Source organism: Pelecanus crispus, chromosome 1, assembly GCF_030463565.1.
Source record: "Pelecanus crispus isolate bPelCri1 chromosome 1, bPelCri1.pri, whole genome shotgun sequence".
Classification (NCBI taxonomy): Eukaryota; Metazoa; Chordata; class Aves; order Pelecaniformes; family Pelecanidae; genus Pelecanus; species Pelecanus crispus.
In genome coordinates this window covers 109,236,696-109,250,824 of record NC_134643.1, presented here as the reverse complement: position 1 = coordinate 109,250,824, position 14,129 = coordinate 109,236,696, and the positions used below count along the sequence as shown (strand labels likewise).

Here is a 14,129-nt window from a genome sequence, read left to right as displayed (position 1 = left end):
GATTTCTAAAGTTCTCCTCAAGAACTGTTCCAGCATACCACTTATACTTATTTCCCCAGCATTAGACTTTTTACAGGTTTCCAGCCTCAGGAACAGTCTCAGGCTACTATTAAATTGTGTTTGCTGTCTTCAGATAGTGTGAGCACAATAGGCATTTAGTAAAATAAACATGGACCCATTATTTCTTAATGCCTTGCTTAACAACTTTAAGATTAGACCGCGTCTCCCATACTCCCAGTAGGCAGCACTTAAGCAGTGAGTAATATTTCTGTCTGCCGTAGTCAAGTAATCCCAAATGTAAGTAATTTACAGGATGGCATTAGGGACTGTTACAAGAGACATATTGTAATATGTCAGTGAAAATCAGCCTGCCTCTGCACGTTTGATCAACAGCCAGATGGAGGCTTTTATCACATTTATTTAATCTGAAATATACATAGTAATTACAGTGGACCTCTTATTTTTTTGGTCCTCATTGCTGTCTCAAGAGAAGGTAGGAAATGAATCTGTCAGTTGCAAACTGGTGTGGATGTGCCCCCCTTGGTAGAATCCGGATGTATTGCAGCTAGCGGTGTTGACAATAGAGATCATGAGTGCTACTGGAAATGAATGCATGCTGCCAAGTTAAAAAAAAAAAATAGGCCCATAAACCAAAAACTGTGTAGCTTTATTTTTTATGAATGCAAAAAGCCTTTAAGGAAAGCAAAGATCAACCTTATTCTTAGCAAATCCATTACCAATCAATGGCATTAAGAACAAACAGTCTCTTACTAATAGCTGGATGGTATTTAACTTTAAGGCATCTGAAAACAACAAAGTCTTAATGCTCCCAGAGGAGAATTTGGTTAAGATATTGAATTCCATCAAGCATGTCGTTATTAAATGGGGAAAATATTGTTGTTTCCATTAGGACAGAGTTGGCATAATGAATGGATAGCATTCAATTAAACCACAGGCAAAAATTCAAACAAATTGAAGGTAGTTTTACTGCTTGGACAGAAACTTCACTAATGGATATTGCTATTGTCCCAAAGAATTTACATAAGATTTTATGCCCTAATTAAAACAGCTATAAAAGATGCCTCACATATTGACAGGGGTGCTCACCTTCCTATCAATAATTTACTCTTCTATTACTTTGTGCATTACAACAGACTGTCTCTGCTAAGGTCTCTAACATTTCTGTTTCTGAGATGAGCTGGGTCAGTCAACAGCCTTTTTTGGATCAGTTACCCTAACCACAAGTATGCCTAGCTAATCTTCTAGACATATATTGACAGATAAAATATGCTATTAACTGCCAAAGAGGAAATTCTGTTACAATTACTCATACTGAGTAGTCCCACGACAGATTAAGTTGCTATTCAGCATGAATAAGGTGTCAGATTCTGGCTGTAAGTGGCTGGTTTACTGGGGTGTTTTGATGTCATTATAGGCTTATAATTATTCTAATCTGATTTGGTAAGAAAAAATTAGTATGACAAGCATAAAGAATTCATTTGAACAATAGGTTTTCTTCCACCACAGAGTAAGTTTTAATTAGAGCTGTTATTCAATTAAATTAAAGCTGCACTTCTTGGTTTTAAAACTCTCATGAACATATTCAGTACAATGTACCTGGTGCAACTGTGAATCCGTTCATGCCTCTCTGATCCTTATACAACCATGCATGTTCTCAGCTAACTTTATGTCTGTGGCTCTGCTTTACTGGTGAGAAAGCCTTCTCCTCCCTAGCTTCTGCCATTGGGAACAGCTTTGTCTCTCTCTCTACACTTCACTGAACCTCTCCATTTGTTTCATACCATTTCTCAGCTGAAAGCATGTCTGTCTTGCACTGCTTACTTGAGGTAGTATTTATTATTTGAGCTCTGCAGTGGTGCTGATTAGCTCCGAGAAGCAATCTGTGAGGCAGTTTGTATAACAGATAGCGTAAAAACAAAGTGGTAAAAAAGTCACAGTAGAAACATTTATACTACTTTCTAGTAGGCCTAAGCTATTGGGACTTCCTTAATGTTAGCAGAATAACTTAAGTGCTTTGAGTGGTTACTGTCTTAGCAATCTCACCATAGTTCATGATGTGTAGTTGTGGTGATAATGTGTTGCATTCTCATGGTACGTGAAAGATAAGACTGTGAGAGACCATTTGAATGCCTGGCCCCAACACGTGTGACAGCAGGCAGCAATAGATGCCTACACTCAGAAAACTTGGGGCACTCTGGGACATGGTTTTTAGTAAGCTTGGTGGTGTTGGGTTGACGTTTCGACTGATGGTCTTAGAGGTCCTTTCCAACTTTAGTGATTCCTAGTTTTACCTTCATTAAAAAATTAATCCAGCCACCAAGCCAGGAAACATGAAATTAATTATTACTCTACCCTTAATTGGTTTAGTGGTAGACTTGGTAGTGTTAGGCTAATGGTTGGACTTGATGATCTTAAAGGTCTTTCCCAACCTAAATGATTCTATGATTCTGTGAACTTTGCTGAGCACATGCCCCACGCTCCCTCCCCACACAGTTATGTTCATATTCTCTCGAGCAAATTGAAGTCTGTATGAACTGACTAAAAGCCACAGCTATAAGGTACTACAAGGAAGGGACCAGAAGAGTACGTTGGCATCTCCAGTCTCTGTGTTAATTACAGAATGGTTCATTATTTGTACAGCTAATTAACTTCTGATGACAGGAAAAGGAGTTGTGAGCACACACACGCCCCTACTCCAGCTGGTGCCTGTCTTTTTTTTTGATGAAGAAAACCAAGAAGAGCAGGGATCCTCCTATATTTATTGATGGAAGGTCATAAGAGGAAAGATGACACTTAACGAAATGTGTTTTTTCTCACAAAGTAGAAAGTCATGCATCTTGATTTTCTAGGTAGGGATGGGTTTTTCCATTTTTTTTTTAAAGTATCTAATACACTGAAGTTTCCAAACTTCAATCCGATTTCTTTTGTTTTCTGTAGTAGAGGCACTGAGCATTCTGGAACTTCACAAGACGAAAACTGAAATGCTGGAAGCAGAGTTAAGACATCACCTACATTTTGCTGCAGCCCACAGTCAACTCATTCAGGGAGAGAAACTTAACAGGGAAAATCTACAGTCATCTGTGCCAGTTGTCTCTTTCCCTACAGCCTCCTGTTTCAGTAACCAGAAGTTATAGCTGGACAGGCTGCAAGTATTTCTTCAAGGCCTGAATTGACTTAATTACCCTCTACAGAAAATAGGAAGGCAAAAATTTGCAGATTTTAGTTCTTTTTTCCTAAGACAAAGTCTGAAGCAATTAATGAGTTTATTGATGGACAAAAATACAATGTTGTCAATATGAAAAGTCTTTTATGTGCTCTAATTAGAGGAACTGTTCCCTTCAGGAAACTGGAGCTTTTAAAGCAGCATTAAGGAAAAGAAAAAAAGAATAGAAAAAAAAAACCCTTTAAAAAAAACTGTGTCAATGACACAAGGCACAAAATCTGGAACGAGGCTCTAAGGACCCTGAAAAATATAGTTAAACTTTTTGTCTTAACGTGTAGGTATACAGCTCTCTTACTAGCTTTGCAAAAAATACATTTACAAAATAAATAGGTGTGGGTAATGCTTTCATTTACCTTTGACAAGGGCCACCTACTTACAAATACACATCAGAAGACATTTGGACTTTTCTCTCCACTGAAAGAAGTCTTAGATTCACGAGAACAACATGAACTCTTCAAAAGGAGCTGTAGGTTCAGCTGCTGAAACATTAGCGTGGGACTTTTATCCTTCTGGGATGTGGGCTCTTCTTATTAGGAATGTATATAAAATTCAGTACTGTGAAAAAAAACACTTAGAGGCAAAATGTGCTACTGCAGTAACACAGGAAGAAAAGGCTATCAATTCCTTTGAAGGTTTACAAGTAAACGTTTTTTTCTGCCTGTCTTCTCTATGGTTGATGATGTTCTACTATTAAAATAGCAGTTTATGTGTGCTGTATATTAGCACACTGTTTTGTTCTTCTTTGCTTCAGGCACTGAAGGAAAAAGAAGCTTGTCACATATGTTAAGTTCAGAATTGGTTAATAACAAAACACATTTTCAATGAATTTCACAACCAGTCCCTTTGGGCAGCTACTCTTTGCAATTTAAATGAAGGTGCAGAAACTTTCTTTTCCCTCTTAACAATACTTTCACAAGTTTCATGTACATGTATTTTAGTGGTTAGCAGTATATTACAAAATGAGATTAAAAGTACCTGTTTCAGCACTCCAGGCCAGGCAAGGGAAATTGAACTCTGGGGCACCCAAATTAAGATGCTAAAATGGGTAAATTCTACTTACCAGCATTTATCACAGACAGCACTGCTGCCAGTTTTCCTAAAGCAAATACCTTGTCAGCTATCACTTCAGTCCTACCACCTATCCATATTGTGAGTAAATTCCTATTTTAGTCCTTTTTCCTACTGATGTTAGACAAATCATTGGGGTTTTTTTTGTTTTGTGGGGTATTTTTAATTTTTTTCAAAGCTTACATTTGTGGGACAGTTAAAAATTACATGGACCCCCTAAATCTGGCAAATGATATTAGCCTAAATACATTTTAAAACCTAAGTTTGTTCCATAAGCTGCAGAAAGAAATCTCTGGTTTCCAATGAGATTGTGCCACATGGTTGACTGCCTTTTTAATTGAATTATACAAATACTGCAGTGTGAGCTGACCCGTTATGAGACAAGAAGGAAGAGAAGCAGGAAAAGTGGGTATGGGGGAAAGAGGAAAAAGGTGAGGTGGGAAGGGGTCAGATGTTATAAATGCCATCTAACCATGTGAAAAGCTTCAAACAGGATCTGTGCTGTATTGGCCACCAAAGTGCTCAGAATGGAGAGAAACCTCTAATGAAAAATTGATTCTTGGGCACAGATTTGGACTGAAGTTTTTGTCTCTGTTAGGGTTTTTCTAAAGGCATGTGTCCTATAGGTTCTCTGATATCTAATAAGGTCTGAACACCTGCAGCAACCTGTCCTCTCAGGTTAGTTATAGGAAAACAATAATCTTGAGATCTTTACTGTCTCTTAAAACTCGTTGTGATAGATCCATGGTTCTTAAGTAATTTGGACAGAGTGAAAGAGCATGATCACACAAGCTATCTCTCCTTAGGAAATGAAGCTGAAATGCAGAGAAATTTCAATGGGTAGTATTTCTATTTTAACTTACATTCACTGGTGGACTTCACAAAATCCAAAACTACTTGCTTCCCTTAGGTTTTGCAGTTTGCTGTCCTCTAACTAAGGCTCTTAAAAGTAGAGCAGGTTTAGATGTCTCAGGATTTGTGGTTCCTTGCTAGATTTTCTCCAGAAATGTTCACTGGCTCCCACCACTCATTTTCACTCTGCACTCTTCTGCAACAATTCAGCAGCCCTTCAAATATGACAGCACAATTTATCTATTTTTTTGTGCTTTTTGGGTTTCCCCACCCTAAATTGCACATTGTTTTACTGATCTGATTTTAAGCCAGACCCTTCAAACAATTGCTTTTGCAAAAGTATGAAGTATTGGCAAGTGGTACTGGGGAAAGGAGGAGTCACTTGAAGAGATTTTTCTGCCACATAAATTGTAACATGGAGCCATGCCCCAGGATCCCTTGCTGGAGCGGTTCTACTTTGCCTCAGCAATTGATTATTCATGAAATCAGTAAAAGTGACTGTAGGCTTGTGGTTTCAGTACTTCTCTGAGAAATGGGACAGCCCTGTTCTTTTCCCAGCCTTAAGGAACAGTAATTTATGAATAATACATCTGCTTAATACATCTTCATTTTGTGAATGCTATTTAAGCTCCACAGCAAATTAGGACCTTTATTTCCATTTAGTAGAAATGGTTAAAACAAGTTATTATTTTGGATGCCTCAAACCTGGGTACATCTCATGATCAGAGTGAATTTTTAACACTTCAGCACCTAAGCCAAAAATACATGTTAATAGAGTTCTGCAATAAAGGGGGCTACTTGAGCATATATTCCCCAAAATATGCCATTTCAGCATTCACAATTGTGTTTGTTCTCCTTTGCCCAGGAAGGGGTTATCTGACCCTTTCCTGCAACCTGCTCAGTCAAGTCAACTGTGCATAAATAAGAAGGAAACTTATGCAGGGAGAAAATGAAATTAGATGAATAATTAACATTCACTTTATGCAAAAGCATGAAAAACTGTTCCAAAATTTCTCTGCTTAACTAATGTGTGAATTTATATAAAAAAACTCTACACTGAAACTTTGTCAGCAGGTCATAAAAAGCACATATCTACTTATTTAATAGGTCTAAGATTTATCTGATGTGTTTCATTTCTCAATGAATGATATTTTTTTCTTTTGTCTTAGTCATTTTAAGTGTGTTATTTCTGTAGGTTTGTGCACAAACAGTAATGGGCAAATCCCAGAAGTTGAAAATGGGTGCAACTTCACAGCATCAGCAATCAGTATTTTGAAGCAGCTTCCTAAATTTAGGACAAAAACAAATAAAAGAGAATTATGAGCTTTTGTGTCATTATCTGCTATAAGATTCCCTTAGTCTCATCAAAGGATGAAATAAACAGAAAAAGAACTGATCTTTGAAGAAGATCTAGTCTAATTACACAATTTTAATTTCACTGTTTCAGGCCATGACTACTGTAGCTGCCTGTGCTCATGCAGTAAAAAACTGTCTATATTTAAAACAGGAACACAGTAATCTAATTTGTTTTTTATGGAAACAGCTGGATAATAAGTATTTATTGCACAGTTGAGTACTTAAGATTTCATTTGCTGGAGTTATGTGTGTGGCAGGGTAGGATTTACCTGGTAAAGCCCAAGAAGCTTATAATGGGAATCTAAAAATAATCTAAATACTGTTCTGTTTTTTGGAAAGCAAACTGCGGTGTGGTCAGCACCCAAATACACACTTAGTACTTTCAGGAACTTTAATGGGAGTTGCTAATACAAAAGCCCAGAACGCTTGGATAATTATACATGTTCACTGTATAAATACCTAAAATACAAAATGGCATAGTTTCCAAACCCCTGTATTTCTGTCATTCAGATACTGTTCAGGCATATTTTGACATAGTAGTTATTTATACAATGATAGATAGCCCCAGATCTAGAATTCACTCAGGGGGCTTAGGTAATTTCATGAAAGGCGAAAGTATAATGCATTACTCTGTATGCATAATGTAGAGCATATTTATATTTAATGCTAACATTATTTTTCTAAGAGGAGAATACTTCTATGAGGTGCACTTCCTGTTCAGAATATTGTTTATGTTGTACAGATTTTCATTTTGAGATGAGAGAAGGTTTGTTTCCCAAGAAAATGCTGGCTACTTTTGAGGATCTTTCTTTGTGTCCTTCCCTTCCATCTCTTCCTTCCTCTTCTTCCTTTCCTTTTTTTCTTTCTAACAAATAATTTGTTCAGTGGTAATATAATGGTAATAGGTCATGTACAAGTTTTTTCATGGACAAACTTGTCTAGCAATACTTATCAATATAATCTGGCTTTGATACCAAGTTTAAGAGATTATAGCAGAAATACAATACTAGCTTTGCATTCCAATGAATATGTAAATTAATTATAAAGTTAAAAATTTCAACCTACAGTGGCAGTAGAGTCTCATTAGTCCACACTAATAGGTGGGATGCTTATATTTATGCTGGCTTTAGGTCACTTCATGTAGTCACATCAGGTATGTCAGAGGAGGAGTGAGTAGCTATATATAGGAAATCACCTGAGAATGAAAACAGAGAGGCATATTCATCTCACTGTATTGTGAGGATTTTTATCTATGATGTTTATTAAAGCTCACAGAGGAGACACGTTGTAAATCTGGGTATTGAGCTAAGGCTGTACACTGCAATCAGCTTTTCAAAAAATGCCTCGAGATAAAGTGCTGTGCTAACCCTTCTCTGGATTATACTCTGCATCAGGAAGTATATTATCCCTTAAAATATCTCCTTTCATTCTTTAATTTTACTGCTAGTATACTAGCAGGAGTTAGCTTTTAGTGGGAAAGCATGTTCATGCTGCTCCTGGCCCGGTGTTGGGGAAGAGTATTTCCTGCAGGTCACATGCAGGACTTGGGGACATTGCTACTCCTTAATGCCCAAATGGGTGCTGCCTTTTTGCTGCAGGGAGGAGGTTTACAGCAGCGTTGCTGCAGGCAGCACAGAAAGAGGAATTTGCTAGATGGCTTAAGCAGGCTGACAATCCTGCAGCAAGCTGTCACCTTCCATTTTCTCAAGTGAGCAGTCACCTCCTGCTTACTCCCCTCAGAAAACAGAGCCTCTGCAAGGCATGGGAAAGGATGGCAGCATGCTCCAAGCTCTTGCTTTGGGGAGGCAAGACTTCAGCCATCTTGCTTTTCCCTGTGAGGCTGCTGTCGCACAGAACTTGGGGTCATTTTAAATCACCAAAATATAGATGATGTCCCCTTGGACTGATTCTAGATACTGAGCGTAGCGCCACCAACAGTATCACCATGCCAGCAGGTTCATGGAGACGGAGGAAGGGGCAGGCACAGCTGACTTTATAAGGTGTTTCTAGCTTTTTTGAGGCCAATACCTACTATTTGCCACTGTGTCTACAGAAGTGCTGTGACCAGCTTCCCCAAAGTCCTCTTAGCAGCCAGAAGAGAAACCTGTGGGAGCTCAGAAAGCCAGCAATAAGTGACAAAGCCATGCCTGACGGGTTCAGTGACTGTTAAGAGCAGACCTGTATCTTTAACAGTGGCCATAACACTCTGTGCTCCAGCAAACCTGAAAGTGTAGATTCAGTATGCCTGACAGTTTGCAAAAGGAGGGGAAAACATGATTCTTTTATTTCATCTATATAATGTTATATTTATGTACACTTGTGTGTATGTAGATATATCTATACATCTTACTCTTATACCACGATCCTGATCAGCAGAATGTAATTATGATATCATGGAATCACACCTCCTCGGCATTATCAGAGGCCCTTCTGTCATCTTTACAGACTTGTCCTCTTTTCTGTGTAAATACTTTTCCCGACTTTCCCTTCTGCAAAGCAAAGAAGTTGTTTGCAAACTATTTGTAGAATATAAACAGCTCCTATAAGGGAAATGCCCTTGAAGCACTGAGAGCAGACTGATTGCAACATGCAGTACATGCTAATAGCATCTTCAGAGAATTACTATTACTTCGTAGCAGAGGCATTTTCATTAAAATAGAAATCTTACCATGATCCTTAGATTGAATTTTTACCTTCTTTTGCATATTTCAGGTGAGTCAACAGTCACAGGTTGCTGGTTCATTGTTCAAAAGCTCCAAAGAATTACTCACCCCTAAGTAGTGCGATTTCCCATGATTGCCTCTCTGCAACTTTTGTGAAGCACCAGGGAACAGAACAGGCAAATGACCAGCACAGAAAGCTTAAACCTGGCAATATTCCTAGCGCTCTGCACAGAGTTAGTAAAATGAACCTGCTAATGCATTGTTATATCTATTACAGCTTGCTCACATTGGGTGTTAATCAAGTATTCATAGTAAATTCACAAACTGACGCTTGAGACTGAATGATGATCTTTCAGGTTGCCTGATACCTTTATCTGACCAAATTCATGCAGTCTCAGCCATGTGTGGAGGAACTTGGCACGGCTGCACTTTATCTGCCTTTTTATTTCTGGTGCAGTAGGATAGGAATGAGAGGAAGAGAATATGTAAGGGTTCCCCACTGAGAATCAGTTCTATAAATTATGTATTATGCAGACACTATTCTGCTGATGCTATCTGATCCCCAATTCTCAGTTCCTTGTTTTTCCTTCTATAAATAGCTATGGCCAGGTTTTCAATTGTAAAATGACGAGGACAAAACCAGAAACCTTTCCCATTTAATAACCTCTGCCAAAGAAGAATAAGGTAATATTTTTCATAACTGTGATGTCCTCAGGGCTTTAACAGTCTGGGAATACAAGCAGCACTATGTTGTTGATAAGATACTGGTAGTAAAAGTGGGAATAACCACGCTGAATATTAAAGAGGGAAATGCCCTATTTTCAGGATGATAGGTATAAAACTTGGTATTGTGAATTTTCCTGTCAATTTTTATCTGTGTAGGGTGACTTTTGTTTTTTCTTTCTCCCTCTAGATCCAAATGCTTTGGCTGGACAGACCGGACCTGACCATGCTCTTATAGGAGGAATAGTGGCTGTAGTTGTCTTTGTAACACTATGTTCTATAATTCTCCTTGGTCGATACCTGGCAAGACATAAAGGTAGGACAGATTTAGTGGTAGTTCAGTCACTTTTGGCAGAAAGGCATGATTTCACCTGGGAGTGCTGTTCCTTTTTGCCTTCCCCCATCTGCTAAACGATTTGGACAAGAAAGCTCAGTTCGCAGTCCAGTTGCAAGTGAAGGCTCTGTGAATTTTATCCATTTTTCCAGTGGAATGGTTAAGGCAAAGGACATTTAGTTACATGCCCAAGGTCATCTCATGAGTCAGTGATTTAGAGAGACTAAGAAGTAAGATTGCCCCTTGGTTTTGGCCCTTAGCTCTAGACACTTGATTACATGATCTCATAGTTTTAACTAATATAGGATGAGATAGGATAATGACTGGACTATCTCGTTGATAGCACGAGAGGAAATGGCCTCAAGTTACGTCAGGGGAGGTTTAGATTGGATATTAGGAAAAATTTCTTCATGGAAAGAGTGGTCACACTTTGGAACAGGCTGCCCAGAGAGGTGGTGGAGTCACCATCCTTGGAAGTGTTCAAAAAACGGGTAGACATGGCACTTTGGGACATGGTTTAGTACGCATGGTGGTGTTGGCTTGACGGTTGGATCTTAGAGATCCTTTCCAACCTTGATGATTCCTAGTTTTACTTTCATTAAAAAACAATCTAGCCACCAAGCCAGGAAACATGAAATTAATTATTACTCTACCCTTAAGAGGTTTAGTGGTGGACTAGTGGAGTGGTGGAGTAGTGTAAGGTTAATAGTTGGACTTGATGATCTTACAGCTCTTTTTCAACCTAAACAATTCTATGATTCTATGATTCTAATATATCAGTTCAGCAGAATATATATATATTTTGAGTGAACAAGATTTTTCACTTTAATAGATTGTACTAATACTTTAAGTATGTATTTAAAAGATAATACTAGAAGCCAGTGGTGAGTTTTCAGATCAGTGACTCTTTTACAAATGATCCCACTGGAATAAGGGGTTCATTTCTGGGCCAAGCTTTATTATATTCAGCGATTTCACCTTAAGAATTCTACTCCCTTCATTTTCAATCCCACCCCCACCATTAGAGATAACAGGGATGGAGCGACACTGACTTCTGACTAAGCTTCTCTATGATTCTCTTTTGACCTAGTTAACTCAAAAATCATTTCTTGAGATTTAACCTCTGAATGGCTTTGTAGACCTATTGTTAAAACTCGGTTGATTCACTATTCCCACCCTCCCCCCCAAAAAAAAGGAAAGTGAAGAGAGGATTAGTGTTGGTATTAATTCATTAAATATCAATTTAGGTAGGATAATCACATGGCTAGGAGACAGAAGCTGATAAAAACATCTTTTTAATTTGATTGGACTGTGCGGAGGAAAACAAGATTTTTTTAATGAGCCCATGAAAGTGTGCCTTTTTCATTTTACTTTCCTGAATAAAGTGTTATACATCTTATGCCAACATAAATAATGCTTTTCACAGAGGGAAAGTTGACTATTTTACACAATTCTTTTTATTCATATCCTGAGCATAATAATATCTGTGATAGTATAACGTGAGTGGGTTCAGTTAATAAAACTACCTCAATTTTGTAATTCTTGGAAATGACTATGATACAATTCTGTAAAATTGAAGTATAGATACTGTCAAGAAAAAATAGAAATACAAAAATAATCAGTGGCCATTTTTAAAAACAAAATGTTTATGAATATCTAAGTCTTCAAAGTTGATTTGTTTTTTATGGGTAGCTGTTCCATGAAATAACCAAGATTTTATCACTTATTCTATAATTGCAAAATATATTGCATATTACTGCAGTTAGATAAAGTGGATTTTTATTAAAATATTCCCTTAATTTATTGTGGATATACTTGAATTTGTGTATGTGCATTATCAGTATTAATACTATAAATATTTCTTAGACAAATTAGAAAGTTGACCATACCTGTATGATGCATACTAAAATTGTGTAAAAATATTTGTCCATTCATGAAGCAATTGGAGCATTGTTAGAAATGTACTTCCTATAATGTAGCATAAAGCTAAAAAACCCCTAACCTTTCCCTTTTTTTTTTTCTTTTCTGTTGTACTGATTCCTATAGGAACATATTTAACAAATGAAGCAAAAGGAGCTGAAGACGCACCTGATGCCGACACAGCCATTATAAATGCAGAAGGCAGCCAAGTCAATGCAGAGGAGAAAAAAGAGTATTTCATTTAGATGCAGAGCTAGATTCTTGGAGTTTTACTTATCAGGCTGACTGCTGGAGAAAACTGGCTATCATTTCTCAGCATTCATTTCTGCCATCTTCTGCTATCTTTATTAACTCGCATACCTGCTATAAGTAGCCAGTTTATGCCAACAATCAGCTGTTGACATCATCATTCTATAATTACAGTATCATGCGTAAAGCAGGACATTTCTTATTGCCTAAAATTCATATCCACTGCTCTCTTAACATACAGTGCTTGAATATACAGCCTTAACAATGTTAATCATCATCTTAATCCAAGTTTTCTACATTTTTAAATGTTATGCAGCTTTCTTCTTTTTCCGTTTTCTTTTATCATGTCCCTACTAGTTTGTCATAGAACAATATTCATAACAAATACTATTAGGTAAGGACCTAATTTACTTACATAAAATGTTAAGTCTAAGATTAGAGGTTTATAAAGAATGTTTTATACATGTCTATCTATAATTCAAAAAGCAACTTGGTTTTGAAACATATGCCCTGGAAAACACAAACTGAAATCTTTTTAGTATAGTTTCTTGTATGCTTGGATTTGGTAGAAAAAAACCTTATCAGTCCACTGAATTTTTTGTCTTGTTTTGCTTTGTTTTGTTATGTTTTAAATGGTACCTTGACAACAGTGCCATGTTTCAGTGCTAAAAACATGCTGAGTAGCTATACAGATTCTGCAAAGTTAGATAATAGTGCTTCATTTGAAACAAATTTGTCCTGCCCTTTTACTGCTTTTGGGTTCACAAAGATTAGAGAACTTTCTGAGTAATTTCTGGTTTTATAATTTATTTGCTTCACATGAACTCACCTGCCTACTCAAATTTGAAGTGTTCATGGGGCACAACTGCAAAGCATTTTAGTATCTGTATATAGTGCATATAATAAATTCAATTAAACATTATTTGATACATATTTAACTTTTTTGGCAGTAGCTAAGTCAGTCACAAGTAAGCATTTTCTAATGTCCATTATATCCCTTTAGATATGACTCAAATCAATATTCTCAGTAGATAACATGTATTAGTATTTTTTTGTCTGTATGTCCTAGCACTGTTCAGCAGCAAACTTTTCTAGTTCTTGTTAATTTTTTCTTTGTTATACAATGGAAGCACAATGTTATATGGAAAGGTAGTTTTAAGCTAACAACCAGTGCACAGCCTCAGGTTTTAAATTACAACCACATTTGATTACTATCCTTAAAAAATACTGTTGAGTTGCTAAAATTCTCAATTTTTAATTTGGCAGTTCCAGAGCTGCTTCTCTATGTTGGTTTGCCAAAAAAAAAGAAAAAAGAAAAAAAAAAAAAGAAAAAAATAGAAGTGTTAAAACAAAAGATATATGTTTTGTGTATACAGTAAATGGACTAATTCTTTATATTAAATTCCTGTCTATGCATTTTGTGAGGTACAAACTTATGTCACCGTGAATGATAGAAAATTCCTGCCATGCTTTTAGCTCCACAGTGAAAGTCTCTGTTTGGATTATTTCTGAAATTTTTTGTGTAATTGACAGCTGAAAAATCACATGCTCTTAAGTATGACAACAAAACACTGTAAGCCCATCGGCTTATTTCCTCTTCCAATGAAATAAAAAGGTTGCCTCTTGGAAATGATTCTACACTGGAGAACGCAAGTTAGTCTAACTGGAGTTTGTCTTGCTCCTAAGTTTTGCACCTTTGACAAAAGAGTATTTCTCTCTG

General features: G+C 37.0%; 1 protein-coding gene across 2 annotated transcripts in view; it reads left to right on the top strand.

Moving 5' to 3' along the window:
- Positions 1–12,405, top strand: part of CADM2 (cell adhesion molecule 2) — a 130,385-nt gene extending 117,980 nt beyond the window's left edge. For both annotated transcript variants that reach the window (XM_075716123.1, XM_075716115.1), the window contains 2 exons: positions 10,097–10,222; positions 12,287–12,405. In XM_075716123.1, coding sequence (XP_075572238.1) covers positions 10,097–10,222; positions 12,287–12,405 — 245 coding nt within the window. The remainder of the gene's footprint in view (positions 1–10,096; positions 10,223–12,286) is intronic.
- Positions 12,406–14,129: the final 1,724 nt, after the last annotated feature.